The following is a 26,193-nucleotide window of genomic DNA, read 5'->3' as shown; positions in this document are numbered from 1 at the left end:
CAACTTCATTTGCGTGACCATTATGTACGAATATATTTATGTTTTTGCGTTCTCTGTGTAATGCACACTGCGCAAAGTGTGTAACTGTACAATTAAGCATGCTTCCTCAATTTCATTGTTACCATTGCTATGGTAGTCCAAGGTAGATAAAATTGAATACTCTTACTCTTCAAAATTGCATAATATGATTAGCATCTGAAAAAATACGAGTTGCTAAAAGGAGTGTTGGGTTTGAAAACTCTCAGAAGTGATTCACACATTTCCATAAAAGTGATAGGGGCTGCCGTATTCTCTCAGTTATTTAAATAGCTGGTTCGTTTTAGGCCCGATGCACACTGGCCTCGCGTCGCGAGTTACGAGTCGTAAGTCGCAATGCACACTGCTGTGGGATGAGAACTCTGAAGTGCCCACTAGCGGCGACTACATTCCTTGTGGTTACTGCCCGCAATATCGATATGGATACACCACACAGCTCCTAAGACACCACAAAATGAATATTTCGTGAATGAATTAGCTGGCGTCATGTGTACAAACACTTTTTCGTAAGCAACCAATCTCGTATTTCAATGCTGAAAACACCGAATTTGCGGGAGACAGTTGCTGGGGGCCATTTCCAGTTACTGATTGAGATTTCTAGAACTCCAGGTGTACTATGCTACACCTTAACTTTCTGTTTTCGATGGCCTCAGTGATTGCATCAACGGTGATCACTCGTACATGAATTTCGCCACAAGGTAGACAACAACATTCAAATGCATTCAAATTTTATTTTAAATGAAAAACATCCTAACAATATTCAAAGATAGACTCTGGGAGTTGTGCAACCCTGTTGCAGACGGCATGTTGCGAGTTAACAGCCACTTCTGTGTGCATGGCCAAGTCGCAGACAGGCACTATTCACTCGTTTTGCCGGGTCGCGAGCTCAGTGTTCATCGGGCTTTATAGAACTTGAACATTCCTTTCATTACAATATCCATTACAAAAATACATGATATTATAGTCCTAACTCGAAGAGTTTTCGAATTACCAATATATATTGCGACTTACCCTTGTCCCATTTTGTTCCAGTCAAAGTACACAGATTCCGGTGGCGCGATTACACTTTCTCCTTCTTCAAAATGGGCCGGACTTACGGCGAAGCCATGCAAGAATGCCAGAAGGAATCTACACCGTCAATTCCCAGTAGTCTGTTGGAAGTATCCAACGGACAAATGTCCGATTACATTACCGGCATTATAAGATCATGGGAGAAAGAAGTTCCGATGGCTTCCGGCTGTCAAGAATGCATGGGATACTGGATCGGCGGTAACGATAAGAGTGGCCGATGGGTATGATGTCCCCGTGATTGTTCGACAAATATTGCCACAACGTGGCTTGGTATTTTCAGAGATGGGAAAGCGGAAACAACCTCAATTTACCTTCCCAAGGCGGGTACCAAAATTGGTATCGATCTGGTAGTTACCAGGAGCCCAACAGACGAAACGCGAAGAGCTGCTTGACGATTGCCGCCAGCGATCGCATTTCGACGTATCAGGGAACAGTTGGAAGATGGTTTGACGCGGACTGCAACACTCGCAGGCACTTCATTTGCATGAGGGGCTCAACTGTTAAGAGTACAGTGTGTAAGTAAACGGATTTCGTGCGTTTGAATATCGAATATGCGAGCTGCGATGTTGTCAAGGGATATGAAATTGGTGGCTATGACCATCTTACAATTCTAATTACATTTATATTGCTCCGCCTCCCAGTCGCACCAGAAATTTGACCGCTTTTGAGTTTGAGAGAAATCATATAGGATTAGATATTGATTAGATGCAAATTCGATCGATAGAGAAAGGTAGTCATTACTGTTTCTTGAAATGAAGTGCGCGCTACAGCATATTTATCACGAGGTAAAAATATTGTTTCAGTCTCCACCGGAAGTTTGATTTGCGCTCCTGGATCCTGTTTGAACGGCGGCGAGTGTTTTCCATTTTCGACGAATGGAGGGTTCCAATGTCGCTGCAACAATGGGTATACAGGAGACAGATGCCAAATTGGTGAGAATATGTACACATCGCAGCGTTAATATTTCATTAGTATTGATTTTGATATCCCATCTGCGACTGTCCCATAAAAACCCAGCCATTGGTGATCACACATACATTCCGGTGTCCGATCGCAAGCCCGGACATATAGGCAGAGCTGCGGTTGATCCACTATGGCCACCCCTACACGTCATGAGATGATTGAAGAAGAAAAACAATATATTTTACTATCTATATTTTAAGCATGGTCAATATTTTTGGAATACATTTTCGGAGTCATACATTCCTCTATAAATATAGTCCTACATGATTGGTTCACCCATTAGCATGACAATGGTCAGTGTTTTTTCAATAACAGATTGTTTTTTCCAGTTTCAAGTAACTGATGGATAGTCACTACTATTAAATACTAACACCCTTTTGAAAATATCTTAGGAGCATGTGAATTCTTTAATGAGTACATATGTGTCACGCTCCACAAGGAGATTATTACTATATGTCTTTTATCAATCGTGAATAGCAGTATTAACTCAATACCTGTGCTATTTCAGCTCCAAGAGCCACCGTACCGCCAACTCAGGTATGTGTGAAGTTAAAATTATCTCAAGTGTTTTCTGAATTTATTTAGTCACACTAAATGGAATATGATTAATGCAATCAATGGCAGTATTAATTGAATTTTAGATGACTCAATTCACATTTGAAAAAATTCGATAAGTAGCCAAACTGGGAATTAGTGGCAATGCCTCGATAAGTTGTTATTGTGGGTAGGACTTTATATTGACAGGCATATGAGGTATACCTGTCCATCAAAAGATTTGTATACAAACATTTCTTTTGCTTGTAATAAACAGGATTTTGGTTGACAACCAGAAACAAGTTGAGTTCATATTTTCAAATCTAAATCCTTAAATCCCTTGCAGGTGGTTACGACGAGTTCATGTTGCGCAGTCAACTCTTACCGCACGTGAGAATTCTACAATGCAATGGTATCGATTTCAATTTTACCTAACACATTGATTGTTTAGAACTCCGTGCGGGCCCAGGGGCATTCCATCCAATTTATGCAGATTTCAATTAGGGTGCTGTTACAACGAAGTGACGAAGTCATGCTATCATAGAGCTCGTGAGTATTCTGTTGCAGACACTTCAACTTTACTGCTGGAATAGGGTTGCTTGTGCTTGAGGATTTTACTCTTACAATGCTATTTCGCAGTTTATGCGATTAAAACACTTGCCGTATGTATATGCAAGATTTTACTAGGGTGCTAGTTTCGCTGTGAAATGCGTGATAGAATATCAGCCATTTAGGATGAGTATCTATATGGAAATTCAATTTTTAAGGCTACTCAAGCATACGAAGTACGAGCAATGTTGATGGATACCAGGGTTGTAACCAAGTCACAAGGCGCCGAGTCACAAGTCAATCTCACTTTTATAGTTTTGACTCGAGTCAAGTCGAGTCATTTTTAATTCACTACCGAGTCAAGTCCAAGTCAGCCAGCAGAGGACTGCTGAGTTTCCCGTTAAAGTCTTGTTAAACCTGCATTTTATAATTCTGTTCGGTGATATCGAATAATATACTAATTTTCCTCACTTTCGCATTTTCAAGTACTAGTATAGGGTTACCATATTTCAGCAACCCAAATTCCGGACACTCTTTAGCGCCCACTAGTGGATTTCAAAATGAGTTATGACGTCACACCAGCAAAGCTTTGCTCATAGACCAGTGTCGCTGTGTATAGGTATCAGACAACTGTGTATTTCACGCCCATATTAGCATATGACGTAGACTTCCTATTGCGATTATGTCGAGCGTATATAAGCTCGTGCGAGGGCTAAAACGAGAGGAGACTTATGCTACCTACTGAAAATACGTGTGATAAACTGTGTATGAACAATATATCTTTACGAAGAATTCACGAATACAACGCAGGACATTCTCTCAGTTAAGTACCAGACAGTTACAGCCTATACGCGGGACATCTACTTGTCTGAGTTCTACTTACAGAGACATAACCTTATAGGTTGTTGCACCAGAGGTGGTCACGGTCCGGTTCAGGAGTTTGTGGCTGTGTGTTGTGTAACCATGACCGAAAGCACATGTTTTCAGCCCCCTCCCGCCCAAATAACCAATGATTTTGACCCCACACTATAGGGTAATCGATGCAACTTCTGAAGGGGTGGTGCTTGCTATATGAATCTGGTTTCTATATGCATCTGGTCGTTAAATTATTTGAATGAATTCTGTCAATAATATTGGTCGTTCCAATGGATGCTTCCATATATTACTATATAGATACTACTCTGCGCCCATATGATGAGAGTTAGCGGTAGTGCTGGTCGAGGATGATGAGTTCGAAAATACTGGGAGCGTAATTGCACATCGTTAAGTCATGTTCATGTCCTACCGATAAGATTGTTAATCTGCCTTATGTCGGTGCGCACCACGGAGCTATATAAACACCCAACATCCAGTGGTTTCCAACCTTTTATGGTCGCGAATCCATCTCCAATTCAAAAATGTTCCCTGGCGCAGATCAAAATTGAACGAGCTGATTACTAAAAGAAGTCAGCACCTTTGCCCAGACTTACTCACGGGCTATTTTGAATCCTGATTACGTTCAATATATTCGTCAACCCCAGAATAAAGGCAAACGACCCCCCCTCCCCGTTCGGAACCACTTCTTTTTGAATAAAGCATTTAAACGGCCTTAACGATCTCTGGGAATATACCGTTCTCCTATAATTGCGATTTCAATTTGACTTATTCCAGTAAATGAAGGTCGTTTTTATTTATATTTTATGGCAGTTTTTGCGAGGGTGGTATAGTCTCCATATTAAAATCAATAAATGTGATAGTAAATCGCGCGCAGCGCGAAGAAAATACGATACATCAGCATAAATATTCTCAAACAATATTGTTTTTACGCTGATTTACGAAAAAAATATGAGCATACGTCAAAATTCCGGACATTTGGCATATTTTAGAAATTCCTCCCGGACGCTAGTTTGAACAAAGAAATTCCGGACATGTCCGGGAAATTCCGGACGTATGGCAACCCTATACTAGTACCAATAGAGGAAATCCCAATAGTGTGGTTACTTCACTATTCTTCGAAATTACAACGAAATGTCGGTCTTGGCTGTCTCGAGTCATATGACTTGATTCGAGTCGTGCGCAATGACTCGAGTCCAAGTCGAGTCAATACACAGATTGACTCAAGTCGAGTCATTTCCGTATTTTAGGAAACGACTCGAGTCAAGTCGAGTCATCAGAAAATCGTGACTCGAGTCGGACTCGAGTCAAGTCGTTACAACCCTGATGGATACATTTACTTGCTCTTTGTTCTTATTCTTAATCTGGAGTCGATAGTAGCACAACTGTGAGAAGTGTTGGTGTCTAATTTCTGAACCTCTTTATTTTCATTTTCATTTTTTTCATCTTTTATTTTTTTTCAGTTGGATGTACCGGTCCCACTAGAACGACTACGACACTCCGACCAACCACACCGCCCACAACCAAGACAAGTATTGTCCGTCTTCTGTTTAATTTATGAAGTGCTATCAGATTCAATATTGCAGGTATGGCATACTGGTTGAAATGGAGCGGCTGGTCGCAGTGCAGCAGATCGTGTGGACAAGGACGCTGGACGCGTATAAGGGGCTGCATGGGCGGTCTGCCAGGACAAGGAGGATGCATTGGCGAAGCGACACAGGTAATAGTCCGTCGTTTGCATGTTAATGTTCGATTTTGCAACATTATCGTTCAGACCACTGACTGCAATGAGGGACCGTGCGTGGTCGCCGTTTGGACAAGCTGGAATCAGTGGTCGGCTTGTCCTGTGTCGTGTGGCGCTGGGCGCGTGTCGCGGGTCCGTGTGTGCCAGAGTGGCGGTAAGCCTGCCGCTTCTTGCCCAGGGTTGGGACGGCAGGAAAAATCGTGTTCGAAGCCCTGTCCGGCTTGGTCCGATTGGGGCGGGTTCGGAGAGTGCAGTGTGACATGCGGTAGCGGGTTTTATAGTAGGAAAAGGTGAGTTATCGGTGAAGGGTGTGCGTGGTAGCTTCGAGCTATTTAACATTTTTTGTAGCATTTTTAGAGCGTTTTATAGTCAGCATGTGGTGAGTGTGATGCATAGAGATGACTTGATTGTCGTTTCTTTTGTGGAAATGTATTGCTGCTTTTACCCGACTCGTTACACTACATTGGTGTTATTCATATGTAACTATCTGCATGCTTAGTGGGACTAGTGTGACATTTGAATCAACGAAAATATGATATTGGGCATTCGGAAGCTTTGAAGTCGAATGCCTCAACCGCAATTGTAACTTCACAACGGAGACAATAAAGAGACCTTCGTAACACACTAACGACACCTGCATGAATGTTAACGCGTAACAAGATCAAGCTTGCTGGATGAAAATCGAAAGGAAATTTGAGCTAACAAGAGTCCGCTACGCAAATTCATGCTGGAACGCTATCATGCATTCGAACTCACTAAAGAAAAGTACTAACCCATGGACAACGCGACTAGTGACTGAAAGCGACTCCGCCATGCAGGTCTTGCGTTGGAGGCGACAGTTGTCCTGGCGACTCGGAGCAAACTAGAAGCTGCACTCTACAGCCATGCCCAGTAGGAGTGTGGAGTGAATGGTCCGTGTTCCAAGCGTGTACCGCTAGCTGCGGCGGCGGAACCTTGACCAGAGCGAGGTATGACTGGGACACGACATTATATTACGGACAATGTAACGAATGCATGTATCTTTTATCGCAGAGTTTGTAGAGGCGGTGTGCAAGGTGGATCTGGTTGTCCTGGTCTGGCTAGAGTCACGGTAGATTGCAACACACAAATCTGCATCGGCTGGGGTCAATGGGGACAGTACGGTGCTTGTACGAGACCCTGTGGAGGCGGTACCAGACGACGCTCCAGGTAATGTCCTGAAAATTCGGCTGTTAAAGATTCGTGTATCTAATACGTAATATCACGTGTTTCTCGATGGTGGTGTATCTTGATCACGAAATGCTAAGTGATAGGTAACGGTGGAAAATTCTAGTTACAGAATTGTCAAAAGTCGTAAAATTGCTAAAGCTAAAGTTTGATCTATTTTGTACAATTCTAAATCTACTTGGGCAAACGTATGATCGAGACACAAGCTTACACGGGAATTCATTGTCAAAGTTGATTTGGGAGGGTGTAGTAGCGACTTGTAGTAGTCTGTTAATCAGACACACACATCTTGACCTAGAGAATGTAAATATGAGGCATACACACTGGGTGAAAAGGTACGCACTGGCTGACCGGTATTTATTCAGTAGAAACTGCTTTTATTTCAACTGGAATGTGGACGCTGGACATGCCTGACTATTGTCAGACAGCCGTCAAAATACCGTAGATCCTATCACACTTGTGGTTCGGCATTATTGACAAAGTGTCACTTTGGTCAGTCGGTCGGTGCCCGATTACGGTGCAATCAACAGTAGGACCTGTTTTGTTACAGAACTTGCAACGGGGGAAGACCCGGGCAACCTGGCTGTGCCGGAGAAGCCACCATGTTCGAAGACTGCAACACTGGCGCTTGTGACTCTTGGTCTTCGTGGACCAACGTGGGCACGTGCACCGCGACTTGCGACAGTGGCAGGGTGACCCGGACCAGGACGTGCTTCGGTGGAAATTGCGTAGGAGCCAAGTCCGGCACGGTACCGTGCAACACGTTGCCGTGCAGCTACTGGAGTGGTTGGACTGAATACGGAGACTGTAGCGTGACGTGCGGCTCTGGAGAGCGGCTACGTACGCGGGAGTGCCAGGGTGGATTTCCCGGCGACCGGGGCTGTCAGGGTCTGTTTCGGCAGACTGTGCCTTGCACGGCGCCAAATCCATTTTGCGTGGTAATCCAGTGGGGTCAATGGACTCAGACTGGCGAATGCTCCAAAGAGTGCGGAGGCGGAAAAATTAAACGGGTCCGGGCATGCATCGGTGGTACGGCCGGTCAGGCTGGATGTCAGGGTTCGGCTAATGATGAGATTTCGTGTAATCTTACACCGTGCGGCAGATGGGAGCCTTGGGGGATGTGGTCTGCGTGCTCTCTTCCTGCTTTGTCGGGACGAAGATATAGAACAAGGTTCGCATTTCCTGTTTCTTTCTCGGTCATTTATTGGTATTTTCATCGCTTCGAAACAACAAGATTGGGTTGGAATGAAAAGATAGGAAGATGTCGAAACGAATTGGATTAGTCTTTCAATCAGGCACCCACCTTGATCTAGAGTGGTTCCCAAACTTTTTGAGTCATCTCCCCCTTACCAAGCTCAACATATCTATATTGCCAATCAGTAACGAAGTACTTTTACTTTTCTGCAATACTCAAGAAGATTTTAGCCATTTGTTTCGTTGCTCAAATAGTATGGTACTTCTACTTTTTTGCCTACTTATTATTGGCGAGTGAAATGTAGTATTTGGATTCACTTCAACAGCATGTTGCTTCGAAGCTGACAGAATTCATAAGCAATTTCAATTGGTTTAATGTGAAGCAAGTTTCCACGATTCAAACCTTTTCACATTTTGCGGGCCGGGATGAGTCGAGCATTGAGTCCCTTTTCTATCAACATCCATCGATTATACATTGAACTCTGCCAGAAACCAGACTGGAAATCAAATTGACTGAACGTTCTAACATTTTGCCCCCTATTTCCCCTTCAAATGTTTTCACCCCCAGCATACCTTTGTTATTTTCCCCCGCTCTCCGGGGGCAATATCACCAACTTCGGGAACCACTGTTGTAGGGCATGTGGTAGGATTGTTCAAGAATGACTTTTTTCCGGATTTCTGAGATTCACTGATAAAATTGTTAGGTTGCCTAAAAAAGGCTGTACGTCAAATTTGGCTCAATCGCAAGGTAATTACTCGGTAGAAACAGCTTTTATTGTTATGTATATAGTATTGCTTGTGTTGTCCAACTATTTTAGTGACATTGTTAAACGTATTGCAGGGTGTGCACTGGCGGCAACCCCGGCAGTCCTGGCTGCCCTGGCTCAAGAATTGGGACAGAAGAATGCGACGAAATAAAATGGTCCCAATGGAGCGAATGGAGTGATTGTAGTGAGACGTGTGGTTCTGGCACAATGTCACGATTCAGGTTTGAAAAAATGTAATGTGATCTCGTGTAACTTGCTGATTGGTGTGTTTTTCTCACTACAGACGTTGCTTAAAGAGCTCAGGTGAAGTCGCAATAGGCCAGTGCGACGGACAACCCGTAATGACAATGTCATGCCGCACCGGCGTGCCATGCGATGGCTGGTCTACCTGGGCCGAATCGCGGTGCTCTGTTACCTGCGGCGTAGGGTTGATTTTAAAACGGAGGTAGCGGAAAATTTTGACAACGCTGCTGCTACTAACCCAGTTTGCTGGAAAGAAACTCAGAAGAAAGATCGTCGACAATACTAACTCTTTGCATGCAAACTTTTTACGTAGACTGTAGATAATTAGCATGCATGGTTTGAGTAGAAATCTATAGTCGTGTGCTACATCTGTATATCCTTACATGCGTAACTTCACAGGACCTGCATTGGCGGGATAGCTGGCCAAGGAAATTGTATAGGTGCAGAACAGGATACGATGCAATGCCGTGCTGCTGTACCCGAATGTATTACGATATCCTGGGGCCCGTGGGAGAACTGGGCTTCTTGCTCCGTTACGTGTGGAAAAGGTGATAATCTATCGTTAATCAGCGTGTGTCAGCGGATTCTAATAAATTGCCGTCCTTCATAAGGTATTATTCGCCGTACTCGTCGATGCAATTTCGGCAACATTGGTGACCCCGGATGTAGCCCTGCGTCTGGTGCGGAGATGATGCAGGAATGTACGGCAGCTGTTAAAGTATGTTCGTATTATGGGGAATGGTCTCCGTACGGCCAGTGCTCGCAAACGTGCGGTGGTGGAAGACAAACAAGAACGAGGTGATTCAGCGTGCTATTGTAATGTTCTTTAAAATTCTCTACTACTGACAATTACCATTGACTAGTGTCGGCCAGACATATCCGGATTTATTTCAATAAATGTATTATTCAATTGTATATTGTAGTATTGCAAGTGCACCGTGGTGTGGTTGTAACATCTTGTAAATTGTAAATCGTGTTATTTGACATAGAGCCAATATATATGAGCACAGCGGTATGTACGAGCGGGATTGTCTGATTGTGCATTGTGCCCCTGGTTATTGTGGTAGAATTTCGAAATATTAGTGACAACAGTCGTAAACGGATATTGCCCTATGTAATAATCGTGAGGACCCATCCAAATTGCTGCTTGGTGTGGGTATAAATCAACAGTCAACACGCAACCACTCACACAGAAATTTTCGAAGTCCTCAAATCAAGGCCCATTTTCCAACATAATGGTTTTGAGAAGAATATGCATTTTGAATGGCTGGAAATCATTGATTCCTCGGTATATGTTGCTTTCAGTCCAATGTGTGTTTGTTAGTCTGGTTTGATTTTGCATGATCTTGCTGTTTCTGCTATACGGGATATTGCGAGTAGTATCTGTGGGTGCATGAATTAGAGCGTAGCGCATTTGGGTAGAGATGTCATGCATAATGAGTGTGTGTGTATTAAATGTGGGATAATGCCGTGTACATTGCACCCGATTACGAACCTGGTATCAGTGCGAACCCAAAGGCCGGTATTGCAGTCTGATTTGAACTCTATCTGAGCCCGAAAAGACATACTAATTTTATATCGTTGATGAATTAGGTTGGTATTCTGCTCAATTTAAGCCTGAATCAATATCCGAAGTCGAGCGTGAACCCAGCTAGTCTTGAAGTCAAAAGCCAGTCCTAACACCCACCTCTGGCGTGTGGCCACGATCAATCTTTACGCGAGCCTCATGCACAGTTATCAATTTCAGAACGTGCATCGGCGGGACACAGTGCGTGGGCCCAAGTTCTGAATCTGTAATGTGCAACAATCAAGAATGCTCCACGTGGGGAGAGTGGGAGTCGTGGTCTCAATGCTCACAAGAGTGCGGCACCGGGGTTGCGAAACGCGTCCGCAGATGCATCGGCGGCGAAGTTGGCGGTCCGGGTTGCATGGGACGAAGCTCGGAAGTAAGTAGCATTCCGGTCCGATGTATTTACAAAGCTTATTTTGGTATCATTGTAGGAGTCGTCTTGCAACACCCTATCGTGCCCTACCTGGAGCTCCTGGTCTGATTATACACAGTGCGATAGAACGTGTGGCACGGGTGCCACTACGAGAACGCGTACCTGCTTGAACGGACAAATCGGCCAAACGGGATGCGAAGGCCGAAGCCTGGACAGCAAAGACTGTAACACGACTCCATGCGAATCATGGAGCGAATGGGACTCGTGGACCACCTGCTCCGCGCCATGTGGCGGAGGCGTCACGACCAGGACCAGGACTTGCCTATGTATGCGGTGTTGAGATTTTTATTTTTTAACGATTTAGCACTGTGGTGGTCAAAGTATTCAGCTTGCTACTCAAGTTGAAGTAGAATAGAAGCTAATAATTGCAATTACAAGTAGATATTCCAAAATTACCAAGATTACAAATCGAAACAGTAGATTTAGCCGAGGGGTTGCATATCGCATGGTTTTAGCAGTGAATCAGAGCGGGATTCTTTGAAGATTGCAATTCACGACCAATGCAAAATGATTGATTGATGACACCACAAATGGGTAGAATATTCGGAAATAGATTTGAGTTACTGTGATCCGGGACTACTCCATGCTGTTTTATGGCGATTTCACTCATAAAATATATGCAAACATATCAAAAAAACTACTTTCTACTTCTCAAAATCTGAAGTGTAAAAAGTAGGTAATTCAGTTTGCAAAAACTTAAAAGTGGGAGTAGTTCCAGTATCAGTTGAATGATATTTTCATCTTTTCAAAACACCACAAGACTGCAATACAATGAAAAGATAGGAAAGTGTCGAAGCGACTTGAAGTAGTCTTTGAAATCAGACACCCACCTGGGGCTAGGCGATATAAAACCGAGGCATGCACCACTCTGGATGGAAGGAACTAAGGGATAACATAAAACGACTAGTGATCAAAAGAAATGATGCACGTGTCGATAGACGAGGTTCATATGTCGGATCAAGTTCCAGTAATCTCGAAGGCTGACTAGTTAAGTAGGCAAAAACGTATTCTGAAAACCCCCGAAAGAGTAGAACTACTTGGTTACTAAACGCCCCTGTTTCGCAGTCGGCGTGCCTGGAGTGGGAGCGTGCCGGGGCAATACACAGCAGTTGGAAACGTGTAACGAGGAGGCCTGCTCCGAATGGGGGCCTTGGGTCGAATCAAAATGCAGCGTTACTTGCGGCGTTGGCGTCGTTGAGAGCAGACGAGAATGCGTCGGCGGAATTGCCGGCGTCAGCGAAGGATGCTTAGGATCGGCCGAGATGGTGGAACAGTGTAACGCTGGCGTAAGTTTGCCTTAGGCCTGGTTTAGTAGGTGCTCGGTGTGGTTAGGGACAGGTTCAGGCTCGCGGCTGAAACAGAAGACTTTGAAGCATCTCAAGAGCTTGGGAAAGTCTCGCAAGGACAGAGATGGCGCGCGGCGAATTTGCTGAAAAAAAGATGATTCACAGGAATACTTTACAGGAATGCGAAAGCTGGTCCGATTGGGCTCCGTGGTCGACCTGCTCGAGATCGTGCGGCGAGGGCACGGTCACCCGGATGCGAGAATGCCGGTTTGGAACAAGGGGCATGCCCGGTTGCATCGGACCATTGTTGGAAAGGAAGGAATGCGATCCAGATACAGTCATTCCGTGTCCCACTTGGGGCGAATGGGAGGCTTACTCTGAATGCAGGTACGTTTTCTGTTGCACGAAGCCGGTTGGCAATGTGCTAGAACGTTTTTGCCATCAACATTGGGACCATTGAAAGGAAGAGCGCTTCCAAAGAACGCATATCTGCAATAAGTCACGTTGGATGGGCAATTGAATAGTGCGTTTTTTTGTTTTATGGCTTCGAAAGGTTTGAAGCAAGGCAAAAATCGATGTGTTCGAAATTACACATTTGTCCCATTTCAACAGCCAATATTGAAATAACGAAACATCAAAATGCTGTAAACTGTAAAAGAGTGTAAACTGCTCATTGTGGCCTAATTTGCTGTTGCCTTTTGTTGACTGCATTTCACAATTTCGAAAAATTAGCTTATTTAGTTTCTTTCGTATATCAACTGTACCTACTGTCTGTAGCGAATCATGTGGAACTGGCACCAGGATGCGAACCCGCATTTGCTTATTCGGCGTGCAAGGGGAATCCAGCTGCGCCGGATCGGCCACGTTTTCAGAAAACTGCAACACCCAACCGTGCCCGTCCTGGACACAATGGGGCGAATGGGGCCAGTGCACCGCACCGTGTAACGGCGGAACTCAGGTACGCAGCCGTGACATTAAGCTTTTACAATAATGCAAACATCAGTGTTATGGTGCGCAGAACCGTATTCGATCGTGCACCTACGGGCTGGCCGGTCAAAACGGATGTCTGGGACCCCCGACCGAAACTCGCGATTGTAACGAGCGTGTTTGCGCCGCCTGGTCAGAATGGAGCGAATTTGGGAGATGCACGGAGTCGTGCGGCACCGGCACGCACATAAGGTCGCGAGAATGCATCGGGGCCTCGGCAGGTATGAGTGTCTGTTATCAGAGGTGGTCAGTAACGAAGTAACTCTACTTCTCACTTTGGATTTTGACAAGTGGAAATTTTATGAGCGAGATGGTCATGAGAACCACATGAAATAGCCTGTGCATCACATTAACTGAATGAAATGCCTTCGAAGATTGTACCTATTTGTAGTGCCGTTAGTCATTTTGTGTTATTCTCGAATATAATTTTTTCCATGTTGAGAGTAGCTACCTCCGATTACCTGCTAAAAGGGTGCCACCGCTCGTCTGAATGTATTTTTTGAAACTACTTAAGTACTTTTCAGTCATTTTAATTTCTACTTCCACTCAAAGTGTTCTTGGCATGTCTTCAAATCACTACTTCTATTTGAGTAGCAACAATGAGCAGTTTGATCACCTCTTGTCTGTAACGAATTACTTCTACTTTTTTACTGCACTCAAGTAGGTTACTTGCACTACTTTGTTAGGTGGTATAGTCCAGTTCTACTTCACAGTTTTCAGTTTTTTGGACAAAATTAGGTCTCAAATATTTACCTTTTTCTCTCCTTCTATATCCCTACTTCTGCTTGTAATTGAGTCAAAATTGACAGTGTATCTTCTACTACTTGAGTAGTATTGCTGACTACTTTGACTACCTATGTCTGTATATATGGACTGTTATGGTGACTCATCTGCGTCTGCGTATAATTAAGGAGACCCAGGCTGCGAAGGGTCAGCCACGGACGAAAACATCTGCAACGATTTCGATTGCCCCGGATGGGGCGCTTGGGGCGAGTACTCCACTTGCACAGTGACCTGCGGCAGCGGAGTACGTACTCGAGTTCGGACATGTGTCAATGGTTTGGTAAGATACCCGTTGTGCTTGGTGGGGGTAGGCTATAGTAATGCTTGTGTGATGTCCGGTGCAGATCGGCCAGGAAGGCTGTCCGCTCGATGAAGACGAAGAAACGATAGAATGCAATCCGCAAAACTGCCCGAGATTCGATGAGTGGAGCGGTTGGAGCAGCTGTAGCGTGTCGTGCGGTGGTGGAGAGCAAGCGAGAATGAGAACGTGCCTGTATGGGGCAGCGGGTGACTTGGGGTGCCAAGGGCTCGTGGATGAAACGAGATTTTGCAACGGACAGGTATGTACAAGTGATTTTAACTATGTTCTGTGGAGTTGCCGTGGGTTACTAAAATAGGTCATATATTTTTTTAAAGTAAATGGTGACCGACAGGTCTCTCATGCCAGGGCACATTAGCTAGATTGTATGAGTTTGACTGGATTTTGAAATACTATAATAAGATTGGTTTTGTTAACTGGCTGAGAACCTTTTGCAAAATCAGTACTTATAAAGCTAAAATACATGCAAATATTCTTTTCTTTTGCAATAATTTGATTGTAGAAATGCAAATCTTTGTGTCATTTGCTCTGGATTCTTTTGAAGCCATTCTTTTTCCCCGGTCCCTAATAGTACAAGAAGCACGTGCCAAGTCTTGCATTCGGACAGAATTTTACGCAGTTACATCTTTTGACGTGTGGTCGGAATTCCTAGGGTGTAAATTTTATGAAACATATGATCTCTGACAGACGTGTCCAACATGGACGCAATGGAATCCTTGGACCAGCTGCCAATACACGTGCGGCAGCGATGGTACGCGAAGGCGTAGCAGAACGTGTTCCTTTGGAGAAATCGGCGTGCTCGGCTGCGATGGACTTGAAAGCGAAGTTGAAGCATGCAATAGAGTACCATGTCGTAAGTCTACCATCGAGTTATTTGCGTAAGCCTGACTCTTTAAGTGTATCTTTATCGCGAAGCTCGTTTTGTGGAATGGACTCAATGGTCGAGTTGCAGCGCCACATGTAACGGAGGTATAAGGTCTAGGAGCAGAGAATGCCTTTACGGAGTGTGGAGGGAAGACGTCGGCTGCATCGGTGCTGTAAACGAACAAGAAGACTGTAACATCGAGGTACGGAAAATGTAGCTTATGATATCTCGATCTGTGATCTGGAGAGTGTCAGGAATTTAGCAGCTTTTGATCCGTGACAAAATATTTCTTCTTTTTCGGAGTACTCAAGTAGGTTTTGCCTGCGTAGTTATGTTTTTCAATATTTCCATTTCTACTTGAACAGTTATTTAGGCAAAACTTATCATTTTTTCATTTTGTATTTTAAAAAGTAGATTTTGGATAAGTTTGCATCACCGGGATAAGGGATGTTGTCAATAAAACTTCTTGAAATAGCCCAGGTATTGCGATTGCTGAATATATTTTAAAAAATTAGACCAATATGTATTGTCATTAGTCATTTGCATTAGTCTGTAGGTTATGTTTTTCATTACGAAAGTAGCTACCTTCTATTAAGTTCTAAAAGTATGCGACGCCTTGATCAAATTAACTCTTTGAAACTCCCTACTCGACTATACTTCAGACTTTTCACCATCTACATGCACTTGATGCAGTTTTGACAAGACTTAGAAATTTCTTCATCTACTATATCTTGCACTTCTAATTGAGCGGCAGCGCTTGACTACGTTGACCATCTCTGTAATTCAGCCATGTCGCTCGTGGACCCCGTGGAGTGTTGTGGAGCAGTGCAGTGTTACGTGCGGCATCGGCATGCAAAACCGTTTCCGATTATGCATCGGTGGATCACCGGGAGAGCCAGGATGTTCGGGACTTGATAAGGACGTCGTGTCGTGTGACACTGGCGCCTGTCCGTCGTGGGGATTGTGGGGATCGTGGAGCACTTGCTCCGCTACATGTAACGGCGGATTTCAAGTAAGCGTCTACTCGCCAATTTCAAATTTTTTGTTGAATTGCTGTGTCTCAATCGCTATCGATTTCAGGAACGTGCACGATCATGTGTCAACGGTGAAATTGGCGACATGGGGTGCGTTGGTGAAGAATCGGCGGTTCGCGATTGTAACGAATATGATTGCGGTAAGATTCCTATCATCTCTATTGCAAGGATGCCAAACTGATTTTCACCATGGGTCACTTGATATGGAGCAACTTCTATGTGTTGGCAAATCTACTAATTCAATTTGAAATGTGGTATCCATCGCTTATGCATTGCTTTTTGTGATTCTGTGATTCGCCGCAATCACTTGAACATCTTCAGGCCCTTGCGTTAAGCATCTTGAGTTCAATTTGAAGTTCTCCCATTATTTCCCCATATCTAATATTAAGTCTCAACTGATTTTTAATGCTTTACAGATGAAGAAGAAAGGGGTGAGTTCGGTTTAACTTTTATAATAGTCTCGTCGTAGATGGTGTTATAGTGGAATAACTTGTCAGAATATGTTACTTTATCCCATCATTTTATGATCAATATCAATCCTCAAGTATAGTCAATTCCTCTCAATTTGTGCTTTAGCGTCAATAACATTCCATTTTGACTTTAACATAGCTATGAAGTGTAACTGCTGCAGTTTGCGTATCATTTCATCACACTAAAAATTGGTTGTTGGTATTGATTTGAAATTAAAATGTGTTCAAAGTGATGATCGTGTAAATGCGATGTACATGTTTTTAGCGTGTAAGTTGACCTTGATTCTGTAAGAAAAATAAATATCGCGACTCTCGAAATTAGTTTCAGCACAAGCATACCGAAAAGATATGCTAGTAATACTGTTACTTGTAAGCTATCGTTGTTTTGCTGTCAAGTCGGAAAGACAAGGTTAAAGTCGAATAAAATCATATCACATAAAGCATATTAACGAGCAATGCCTCAGTTGAAATACTATGCAATGTCGCTTAGTAAACGAGACAAACCCTCAAAGTGAAGTACCCTTTCTATGTCACAGACTGCGATCTTCTCGACCTGGCTCTTATCATCGATTCGAGCAGTAGTATTCGGGAGAAGAACTTCAATACTGTGCGAAGATTCTTACAAGGCATCGTCCGGCAACTTCGTCTCGGGGGCGACCACACAAGGGTTGGTTGTTGATCACTTTTTGTCGCCACCACAACTTTGCCTCATCGGTCGTAAATTTTGTAGCTTGCTGCCATTCGATACAACCGGAACGTGGAATTACTTTTTAATTTCGCCGATAATTTGAACACGGAACAAGCGCTGACCGCTATTTCCAACATGGTGTACGACGGCAGTGGCACGTTTACGGGTCAAGCTCTCGAGTATGCCGCCAATAATATTTTCGGCGATCGCGACCAGGACAGGAACGACGTTCCGAACTTGGCGATTGTGCTTACTGACGGTAAAGCGCAGGACCAACCCGAATCCAAAGTACAGGTATTTCATACAGTTTTTAATGGTGTCGAGCGCAAGCGCCATTTTGAAAAACCAGCATCTGCCCTTCATACGTATGTAGTGTGGCATTTATGACAGTGGAAATTTCAATGCCCGATGGATTGATTTGGTAATATGAGCAATGAGCATTAAGCATATATGTCAAGTTTTAGAATACTATTCATATATGACTTTAGTAGCCAAACTTGGATGATGACACCTGTTATGAATCTATCGTGCATTAATACACAACACGAGGTCATGAATGCTCCCCATCCCCAACGCTGATTCTTCAACTCTTTCGCCAATAACCATTTCAACTATTAATTACATTGTACAAAACCATGAGGTAATCCTGCCTTCTTGAAAGTCTCTGTCAAAATATGTTAGCGACTGCTAGTGAAAGGAATTGAGTGCTTGCATGTAGTTCATACCGCGAACTGGTTCACAATATGTTATTGAATATCTCGCCACAGGATATATCGAGTCAGGTTCTGCAACTGACGTCTCAGACCGACTAACAGTAGATTTATCTTGATGAATCTGGGCAGAGTCACCAGTGAATCGATCTGTATTTACCTAACATGACGTTTTGAGTCGGTAACTATTACGGAAAATATTTTTTTTCATATTTTGTGATGGCTGTCGAAATACTTCTTAGGCATTGAAGAACCTTGGAGTGAAGGTCGTTGTTATTGGTATCACCGATCGAATTGTCGAATCCGAGTTGAACGCTATCGCCACCGATCCTGACTCGGAAAACGTGCTTCTTGTCGGCGAATTCTCGGCTCTTCTTGACATCGTCTCCGACATCACCGACTTCGCTTGTAGAACAGGTATTTGAAATATTGACCTTAAGTTTAAATCGCACCTGAAGCCTAATGATTGTACCTCTCAAGTCCGAGTGAAGTCCCCTTTTAGATTGCGGCCTGAGTGATTACCGGTTTCACTTGACTCACCTGAGATGTTATTCATCAAATTGAATGATTGTATCACCGCAATCAGACATGAGTAATCGTAATCCACTTGATTGAAGTGTGTTGCTGGCCGCTAATCCTACCCGATTACATCTCAAGTAGTTGATGATTGATCATAATCAACTACATGCTAAATGGGATCAGAATATCCTTAAAATTACGAATGACTCACCTCCCTTCGTACAGTGTATAATTGTTTTGATCGAGACGAGTGTGGAATTACTTGCGATGGTGATCAGAACACGTATATAACATTGAATTCCGATTCTGTATCTGTTCCATTGCGTTTAAACTGCCCACAAGCGTGCGGTAAGCGTTATGTAGCCCAAACATTTCTTTTATGGATACCTTTGGATAATAATAGAAACACTTTGTAATATTTGAGGAGGGAGGGGGGGGGTGCAGAGGTCAATTCTAAATTACGGTGCCCAGAGGTTATCAAAGTAATCATTGCTGGTACATGAGTAGAAGTAGAAGTAGCATTGTAAATTTCGACTCAAGTACAAGTTAAACTAATGATTTCCAAGTAGGTAAAAAAATGAGTATTCTTGGCCTAGTTTTGTGTGAAACAAAAACTGTTAAGTAGAACTGTAAGTAATCCAATATCATAACTACTTTAGGAAGTGGTAGTAGGAGAAAAAATTTAATTGAATACTTTAAAATGTTACTGGCAACGTTTAACGTCATCTGAGTAGGAAGGGACTAGATTGTTATTTTGTGTTTGACCTGTGCCATATGAGAAGACATTGATATTAATTAACTAAATATTAATCATCGATTTTAACTGTGATCAAAATCGTCCTCAAATATCATCGCGAGTACTGACTCTACACACTCCGCGTGTCATTTCAGCCAAATGGTCGGAATGGAGCGAATACACTCAATGCGACGCGGCGTGCGGAAGAGGAACTCAAACCAGACGCCGGGTGTGCACCGACGGTTTCCAAACCCTCGACGATTGTGAAGGCCCGGCTGTTGAAGTTAAGGTACGTAGCCTGAGGCGAGGTGTGCGAAACGGTGTGTTATTCTGTGGTCCTTCCAGGCTTGCAGTGCTGGACCTTGCGCGACCTGGTCCGAGTGGATCTACACCGGTCCGTGCCCGGTGACCTGCGGCGGGGGACGCATCACCCGCACTCGGGTTTGTCTGAACGGACTGGCGGGCGAAGCTGGCTGTACAGGTGTCGCTGAGGAAGACGAAGACTGTAACACAGAGGTGACGTTGTTACGATATTTCTAGATATTTTTACCGATTTTAGCATCTAGGCCAGGTTCTCAGCCATCGGTAAGCGTTATCTGTTGTGCAATCCATATGTTGATTGCAATATTGCGAGATGTCCATCAATAAGGAATAAAACTACGAAATTTCTGATCAATTGAGAACTGCAGCTGTTCTGTAATTTGCGTCAGTGTGCAGTCAATTCCACGTCATTTTTGGACTATGTCCTGTTGCAAGTGTTGTGCCCAACTGCTTGAAGGTCCACTACAACTCGTTTTAGGCCAGTTATATGTGATCACGGGAAAGACTTCTAAACTAGATATACCAATATTTGACAGTGTAATGAATTCTAGTACAGTGTGAATTTTGTTCAAAAGATACCCGATAGTAAAAATGAAGTAAGTTGTTCTGTTGACAGTGGACAAAATTACTGTACTTCAGGTTTGCATCATAGCTTGAAACGGCAGCGCGAACAGACGAGTTAGTGCTGAAGTCAGTGTTTGTAGATATTCTCTAGAACCACGTCTAACCTAACTCGTATGATATCAAAGCAGCAGAAGCGATTTTCTCATAAATTTAATGTTGCTTTCTTTGCTTTTAGGTTGTAAACTTTTGTCGTAATTACATATTGTTTTGATTTTGATTTTCAAGGTTCACCTTCCACCGAATTCCTTTCCAAATTTTACTTGTCCCAATCTGTAAAGGTTTGGAACCACCACTGATCCAGGCGTCGGGCCCATGTATTGTCTAAAAGACTTGGATAGTCGCATACCAATATGATTTCTACATAGTACAGGGTCAATGAATCGATGCTAAAATAACCCCAATAAATACGTCTAGCTTTGTCTGATTCATGGGACGTGCCATTCCAGGCTTGTCCAACCTGGGAACTCTGGACGCAATGGACCGTCTGCGACCGCCAGTGCGGTGGTGGATCTCAAAGACGTTCGCGGGACTGCAGATTTGGAAGCGCCGGCTTCAATGGCTGCTACGGATCTACCGTACTGAGTCGTTTCTGTAACAACGAGGTATAATACAATAAATACAGTGCGTGCAAATCAACGTGAATCACTTATTCAACGATTTTGATTTATTAAAGCCCTGTCCCACCTGGGTCCAGTGGAGCCACTGGGGTGTCTGTTCCGAGTCGTGCGGAGGCGGCGTTCAAGCGCGCGGTCGTGTTTGTCTCTACGGGACTGCTGGCGAGGAAGGATGCGACGGCTCTGAGACGGACCTGCGTCGATGCGCATCCAACGTTAGTGTGCCTACGGGAAAGACCGCTTTCTTCAGCCAGACGCTTGCTTGCAATGGGACTTGCTTACTAACAAAACGCTCCTTTCTGCAGTCTTGACTGATATGTAGAATTGAGTATTGGTGATTCTGTTTTGCAAGGCTTTGCTTCTTGCTTCTCTATTACAAGAGGTTGTCGGTAACAAAGTACTGCTACTTTACCGTCGTACTCAAGTAGTCATGTTTTCAGAATGCTTCCGCTTGTACTTCTTTTGAAGCAAAACTACTTTTTTACTTGGAAATTTCTGCTTCTCACTTGTACTCGAGGGGATATATGATATTGCTTCTACTTGAGTAGCGTTGACCACCTTACTGTACTGCTTTGAATATGTTTCTTTGTTGTCATTTCGCATGAGATGCACTTTTACAAATACTATTGCCGTATGCACTTTTTTCTTTCAACAACAAGCGAGAATGCTTCTCTAAAGTGTCACACTGCTACATGCATGCAATCTTTCACTATTTCCTTTTTATTTGATCACTGCGAGTATAACTTTGTCCGTCCTTTTTTCTGCTTACACTTGCTAACACTGGTGAAATTCGAATTTTCGAAATTGTTGCTTCGTCCATCTTTTTTCGCTTTACATTTGCTAACACTGGTGAAATTTGAATTTTCAAATTTGTCTGCTGCTAAAAAATGGGTGAATCTTTTATTTATTCCTGAAAAGGGATATGACAAATAGTGAGACTAACATGGTGGTGGTTTTTTTAGCAGCCTGATGATAGTTTATAATCAGTTCTATAGATGGTTAGGTGGTTCTAGAGTAGCACTCGAGTAGAAGTTCAATTTATGAGATATGGATGCTGCTTATGCATGTAGAATGAGATGAGTTATCCAACTGCTCGCATCAGTTGTATCAATACAGAGGCAGGGGTATAACTGTGCTGAATATTCCTTATGTTATTCCTTCCTAACTCTCACAACGCACCTCTACATATGTAATGATGTAACATTCTTATAAGACCTAAAACAACTGCTTAAATGTCATGAAAATGAATTGTATTCAAGAATATTTCATGCAGAACCAGTGTGATACTGAGCAGACTTGAGTTTACAACAAGGTATATTACAGCACTCGACTATTGAACATATCTAAATGTAACATTGATTGAATGCTACTGGCAATTGCAGTAAATGGCAGTAGACCTCATCTAGTATCTTGCAAAAACTCCCATTTGTGGGAAAACCTCAGCCGAAAATCTTGTCCTACCACTACATACACTACTACTTTGTCAAGCCATAGGCTATAGTGGCATATAAGTTAAAATAATACTTGGAGCTAAGTTAACATCCTCAATATTTGATGTCATATATAGGTTTTCCACGACTTTATAATCTATAAAGTGTTATGGTTATAAAGGTATTGGCCAAGATAGAAACAGTGGAAAATAGTAGTGGGCAATGGCTTTTAAATTATGTTACATGATTGTCACACAAAAATTAGTCTTGTTTTTTCTGCTACATTTCGATAAAGATGTATTGGTAGCACGTAAAATCAGAAACAAAGAGGTGTTTTGCAACTTAGTTCACAAAACAGCCCGGAGTGTCAGTAACATGTCTTAGTCTCCTTGCTAAGTAAGTGGGACGTTTAAAATACAGTGCTTAGACTTCAGTTCTGTTCAGCATGGTAATCATATCATCCTTTCATAACATCACATAAAATGAAAAGATAGGAAGCAGTCAAAATTGAGAGTAGTTTTTCAATCAAGCACCCATCTTGGACCCAAGACATCTAATAAGAAGCATGTACAATTGTACAGTGTACACTGAATTAAAAGCAATGGAAGATTTGAGATTTCAATAGACTGACATATTCATGTGCACGACACACTTCTGATATCACAGTCAGTATGTATGTGCCATATTTCTCTTTGAACACATTTAAATTTAGCCGTGCGTCACTGTAACACCGTGGTCACCATGGGGTGAATGTTCAACGTCATGCGGCGGTGGAGTCCACCGAAGAAGTCGATCGTGCGTTGGGGGTGATTTCGGCGATGTTGGATGTACTGGGCGTGATTTTGAGGAAAAGAACTGTAATGATCATGTGAGTATATGAGATAATAACGGGATCCGCCAATAGTTCATGGGTATCTGATTCTGCGACAGGTTTGCCCAAGCTGGTCATTCTGGCTGTCCTGGTCGTCATGCTCTGTTCGATGTGGGGATGGTGCAAGAACAAGGACGAGACGTTGCTTAAACGGCGAGCTTGGTGACTTCGGCTGCATTGGCGACATGAGCGAATCGGAATCGTGCAATGGCAATGTATGGCAGTCCTTGTTTCATCTTGTTCCATATTGCAAATATTCACTCTACGCAGCAATGCGCTACCTGGGGAACATGGTCAAGGTCGTGGAGTGTTTGCTCCACGTCTTGCGGCGGTGGCATCCAGTTTAAGCAAAGATTCTGCATCAACGGTGCGACTGGCGACTCTGGTTGCGAAGGCGATGATCAACTTAGTCAACAATGCAATACCCAGGTAATCTGACAATGATTATAATGTTTGCTTAACTTAACTTGTCATACTAAATGTAAGTTTTCGACAAAGTCTCCAAATACTGGTCAATTTGCCTATAGTCAAATCAACGGCATGACATTTATTTTGCAATGAAATATATCTGTGAGTCAAAGTTTATTTGTTAGCATCATGTCAGGGTTCATGACAGTGAACTTGTTAGCATCATGTCAGTGCCTATTTTTTCTAAAATCATAGAAAAATTAATACTAAAAAGGCTAACTTGCTTCGTTGAGAAATTTAGCATAATATCAAGAAAACAATGTGGTTTCAGAGAGCGACACTCAACCCAGCATGCAGTTATAGATAGTATAAATAACATCTCTAAAAACCTTTTCAGTAATCTATCCACCATCTGCATCTTTCTAGATCTTAAAAAGGCATTTGATACAGTGGATAGATCAATACTCTTGGAGAAATTATCTCACTATGGAGTTAGGGGTAACAGGTATAAGCTACTACAGTCCTATTTACGTAATAGATGGCAATTTGTTAAAAATGGTGAAGTCTCAACAGATAAGCTCGAAATTGAAATGGGTGTACCTTCAAGGATCAGTTCTGGGTCCTTTCCTATTTTTAATATATATTAATGATATGGACAATGTAACGGACTTCACAATTCAACTGTTTGCAGATGATACATCACTCATGCTCTCATCTTGTAACACAGCTGACCTTGAGTATTCATGTAATTTAAATCTAATAAAAATATATGACTGGATGTGTAGCAATAGACTAACAATAAATACTTCAAAAACACACTGTATGTTCTTTGGTAAAGGTACTCCAAAAGACATAGTACTGAAGCTCAATAATGAAAGACCTACTTTCCAGACGTCTCTATCCTATCTAGGCATAATTATAGATAATAAGCTATCATGGGGTGATCACATTAATTCAATTTGCATTAAACTATCGAAAGCAATAGGAATCTTAAGAAAAGTTCGTTTCCTCTTACCATTTTCCACACGACTAACAATATATCACACACTCTTCCACTCGCACTTGACTTATGGGGTCGTATTGTGGGGTTCAGCTAAAGCCAAATACTTGAATCGGATTAAAAGCCTGCAGAATAAAGCGATTAAATTGACTTGTCTCGCCAATCGCAGAGATAGTGTAAATCCTTTATATAGTCGCTTGAACATCTTAAAAGTTGAAGATACCCACTTATATGAAATAGGTAAGCTCATGCATGGCTACTACAATGAGAGCCTACCAGAAATCTTCCTAGACTATTTCACTCATCTCACCAGTCACCATTCACACAATACCCGAGGCTCTTCTATGAATCTATTCCTACCCCGAGAACATCTTAAGACTATCAGTTTCCAAGGTCCTCGTATATGGAACTCCATTCCGCCCCATATTAAAGATATACCACTCCATATCTTTAAACAAATGTTTCACGAATATCTTGCAGGAAATTATGAACATTCTTTATAAATTTGTCAATCAGTATCTCTTTGCCTAGTTTGTGTTCCTGTAGCCAGTGCCATTGTGTTATCTCGTCTATTTAGGTTACCTACTGTGATCCCACTTAGTTTTTCATCTGTTTCTGATACATTGCGAATATGTTATATTTTTTGCTTGCAAATGTGTTATATTATGTTATAAGTTTCATATTACAACCACCCTTTCAGGCTGTAGCTGACTTGATGATCTCCCGATCCCTTCGCTAGAGCCTGGTTCTGAATTATATATACTTTGCTTTGTATTTATCTATCTGTGTATTATCAATGTTCATGGACCGAATAAATTCTCTCTCTCTCTCTCTCTCTCATGTTCATTCATTAGAAAGTGCAATTTATCATTTCGAATCTATCGTAGAACTGCCCATCATGGAGTATATGGGGCCAGTGGACTCTATGCAGCTCGGACTGTGGACTTGGGGTTCAAACTCGTTTGAGGTCATGCATGGACGGTAACATTGGGGACAGAGGATGCATCGGCATCTCTCTCGAAGAAACTCAATGCAACAGACAGGTATTGTGCATCACAACCTGACAATACCAGTGAACGAGTACAAACTACTTTATCATCCGCAGAACTGCGCGTATTGGTCTTCATGGGACTCATATTCGGCTTGCACGGAAACTTGCGGAGGAGGTTCAAGGCTGCGTTCAAGAGTATGCGTCAACGGGAACCCAGGAGACGAGGGTTGTGAGGGATCACAAGATTCACTGGAGGCTTGCGCCACAAATGTATGTTTTGACATTGTCTAATGACAAAGATTTGAGTGATCTCATTTCGAGTCGGGTGTCGATGACAATGACTTGAATGTTCCC

The 26,193-nt window shown here is 42.9% G+C and overlaps 1 protein-coding gene across 2 annotated transcripts in view; it reads left to right on the top strand.

Annotated features, from left to right (window-relative positions):
- LOC145441307 (uncharacterized) overlaps positions 1-26,193 on the top strand; it is a 103,052-nt gene that overhangs the window by 11,275 nt on the left and 65,584 nt on the right. Inside the window, exons 6-46 of one of the 2 annotated variants that reach the window (XM_080319132.1) lie at positions 1,069-1,328; positions 1,388-1,622; positions 1,911-2,039; positions 2,579-2,607; positions 2,951-2,994; positions 3,056-3,153; positions 5,490-5,558; positions 5,613-5,746; positions 5,801-6,060; positions 6,589-6,738; positions 6,803-6,958; positions 7,527-8,147; positions 9,012-9,158; positions 9,221-9,382; positions 9,580-9,728; positions 9,792-9,978; positions 10,928-11,126; positions 11,182-11,449; positions 12,249-12,469; positions 12,648-12,856; positions 13,247-13,427; positions 13,488-13,677; positions 14,368-14,519; positions 14,584-14,799; positions 15,246-15,411; positions 15,474-15,625; positions 16,211-16,435; positions 16,504-16,597; positions 16,874-16,888; positions 17,464-17,594; positions 17,658-17,909; positions 18,568-18,742; positions 19,736-19,869; positions 19,926-20,096; positions 20,972-21,127; positions 21,199-21,354; positions 23,282-23,437; positions 23,500-23,655; positions 23,711-23,869; positions 25,736-25,891; positions 25,954-26,109. In XM_080319132.1, the coding sequence (XP_080175258.1) occupies positions 1,069-1,328; positions 1,388-1,622; positions 1,911-2,039; positions 2,579-2,607; positions 2,951-2,994; positions 3,056-3,153; positions 5,490-5,558; positions 5,613-5,746; positions 5,801-6,060; positions 6,589-6,738; positions 6,803-6,958; positions 7,527-8,147; positions 9,012-9,158; positions 9,221-9,382; positions 9,580-9,728; positions 9,792-9,978; positions 10,928-11,126; positions 11,182-11,449; positions 12,249-12,469; positions 12,648-12,856; positions 13,247-13,427; positions 13,488-13,677; positions 14,368-14,519; positions 14,584-14,799; positions 15,246-15,411; positions 15,474-15,625; positions 16,211-16,435; positions 16,504-16,597; positions 16,874-16,888; positions 17,464-17,594; positions 17,658-17,909; positions 18,568-18,742; positions 19,736-19,869; positions 19,926-20,096; positions 20,972-21,127; positions 21,199-21,354; positions 23,282-23,437; positions 23,500-23,655; positions 23,711-23,869; positions 25,736-25,891; positions 25,954-26,109 (7,076 nt within the window). The remainder of the gene's footprint in view (positions 1-1,068; positions 1,329-1,387; positions 1,623-1,910; positions 2,040-2,578; positions 2,608-2,950; positions 2,995-3,055; positions 3,154-5,489; positions 5,559-5,612; positions 5,747-5,800; positions 6,061-6,588; positions 6,739-6,802; positions 6,959-7,526; positions 8,148-9,011; positions 9,159-9,220; positions 9,383-9,579; positions 9,729-9,791; positions 9,979-10,927; positions 11,127-11,181; positions 11,450-12,248; positions 12,470-12,647; positions 12,857-13,246; positions 13,428-13,487; positions 13,678-14,367; positions 14,520-14,583; positions 14,800-15,245; positions 15,412-15,473; positions 15,626-16,210; positions 16,436-16,503; positions 16,598-16,873; positions 16,889-17,463; positions 17,595-17,657; positions 17,910-18,567; positions 18,743-19,735; positions 19,870-19,925; positions 20,097-20,971; positions 21,128-21,198; positions 21,355-23,281; positions 23,438-23,499; positions 23,656-23,710; positions 23,870-25,735; positions 25,892-25,953; positions 26,110-26,193) is intronic. The other variant, XM_080319133.1, reaches the window with a different exon arrangement.

This window comes from Botryllus schlosseri, chromosome 6 (assembly GCF_051294905.1).
Source record: "Botryllus schlosseri isolate E-star chromosome 6, Bs_hap1, whole genome shotgun sequence".
NCBI classification, from domain to species: domain Eukaryota; kingdom Metazoa; phylum Chordata; class Ascidiacea; order Stolidobranchia; family Styelidae; genus Botryllus; species Botryllus schlosseri.
The sequence above is the reverse complement of the archived record's forward strand: the minus strand, read 5'-3'. Positions and strand labels throughout refer to the sequence as shown.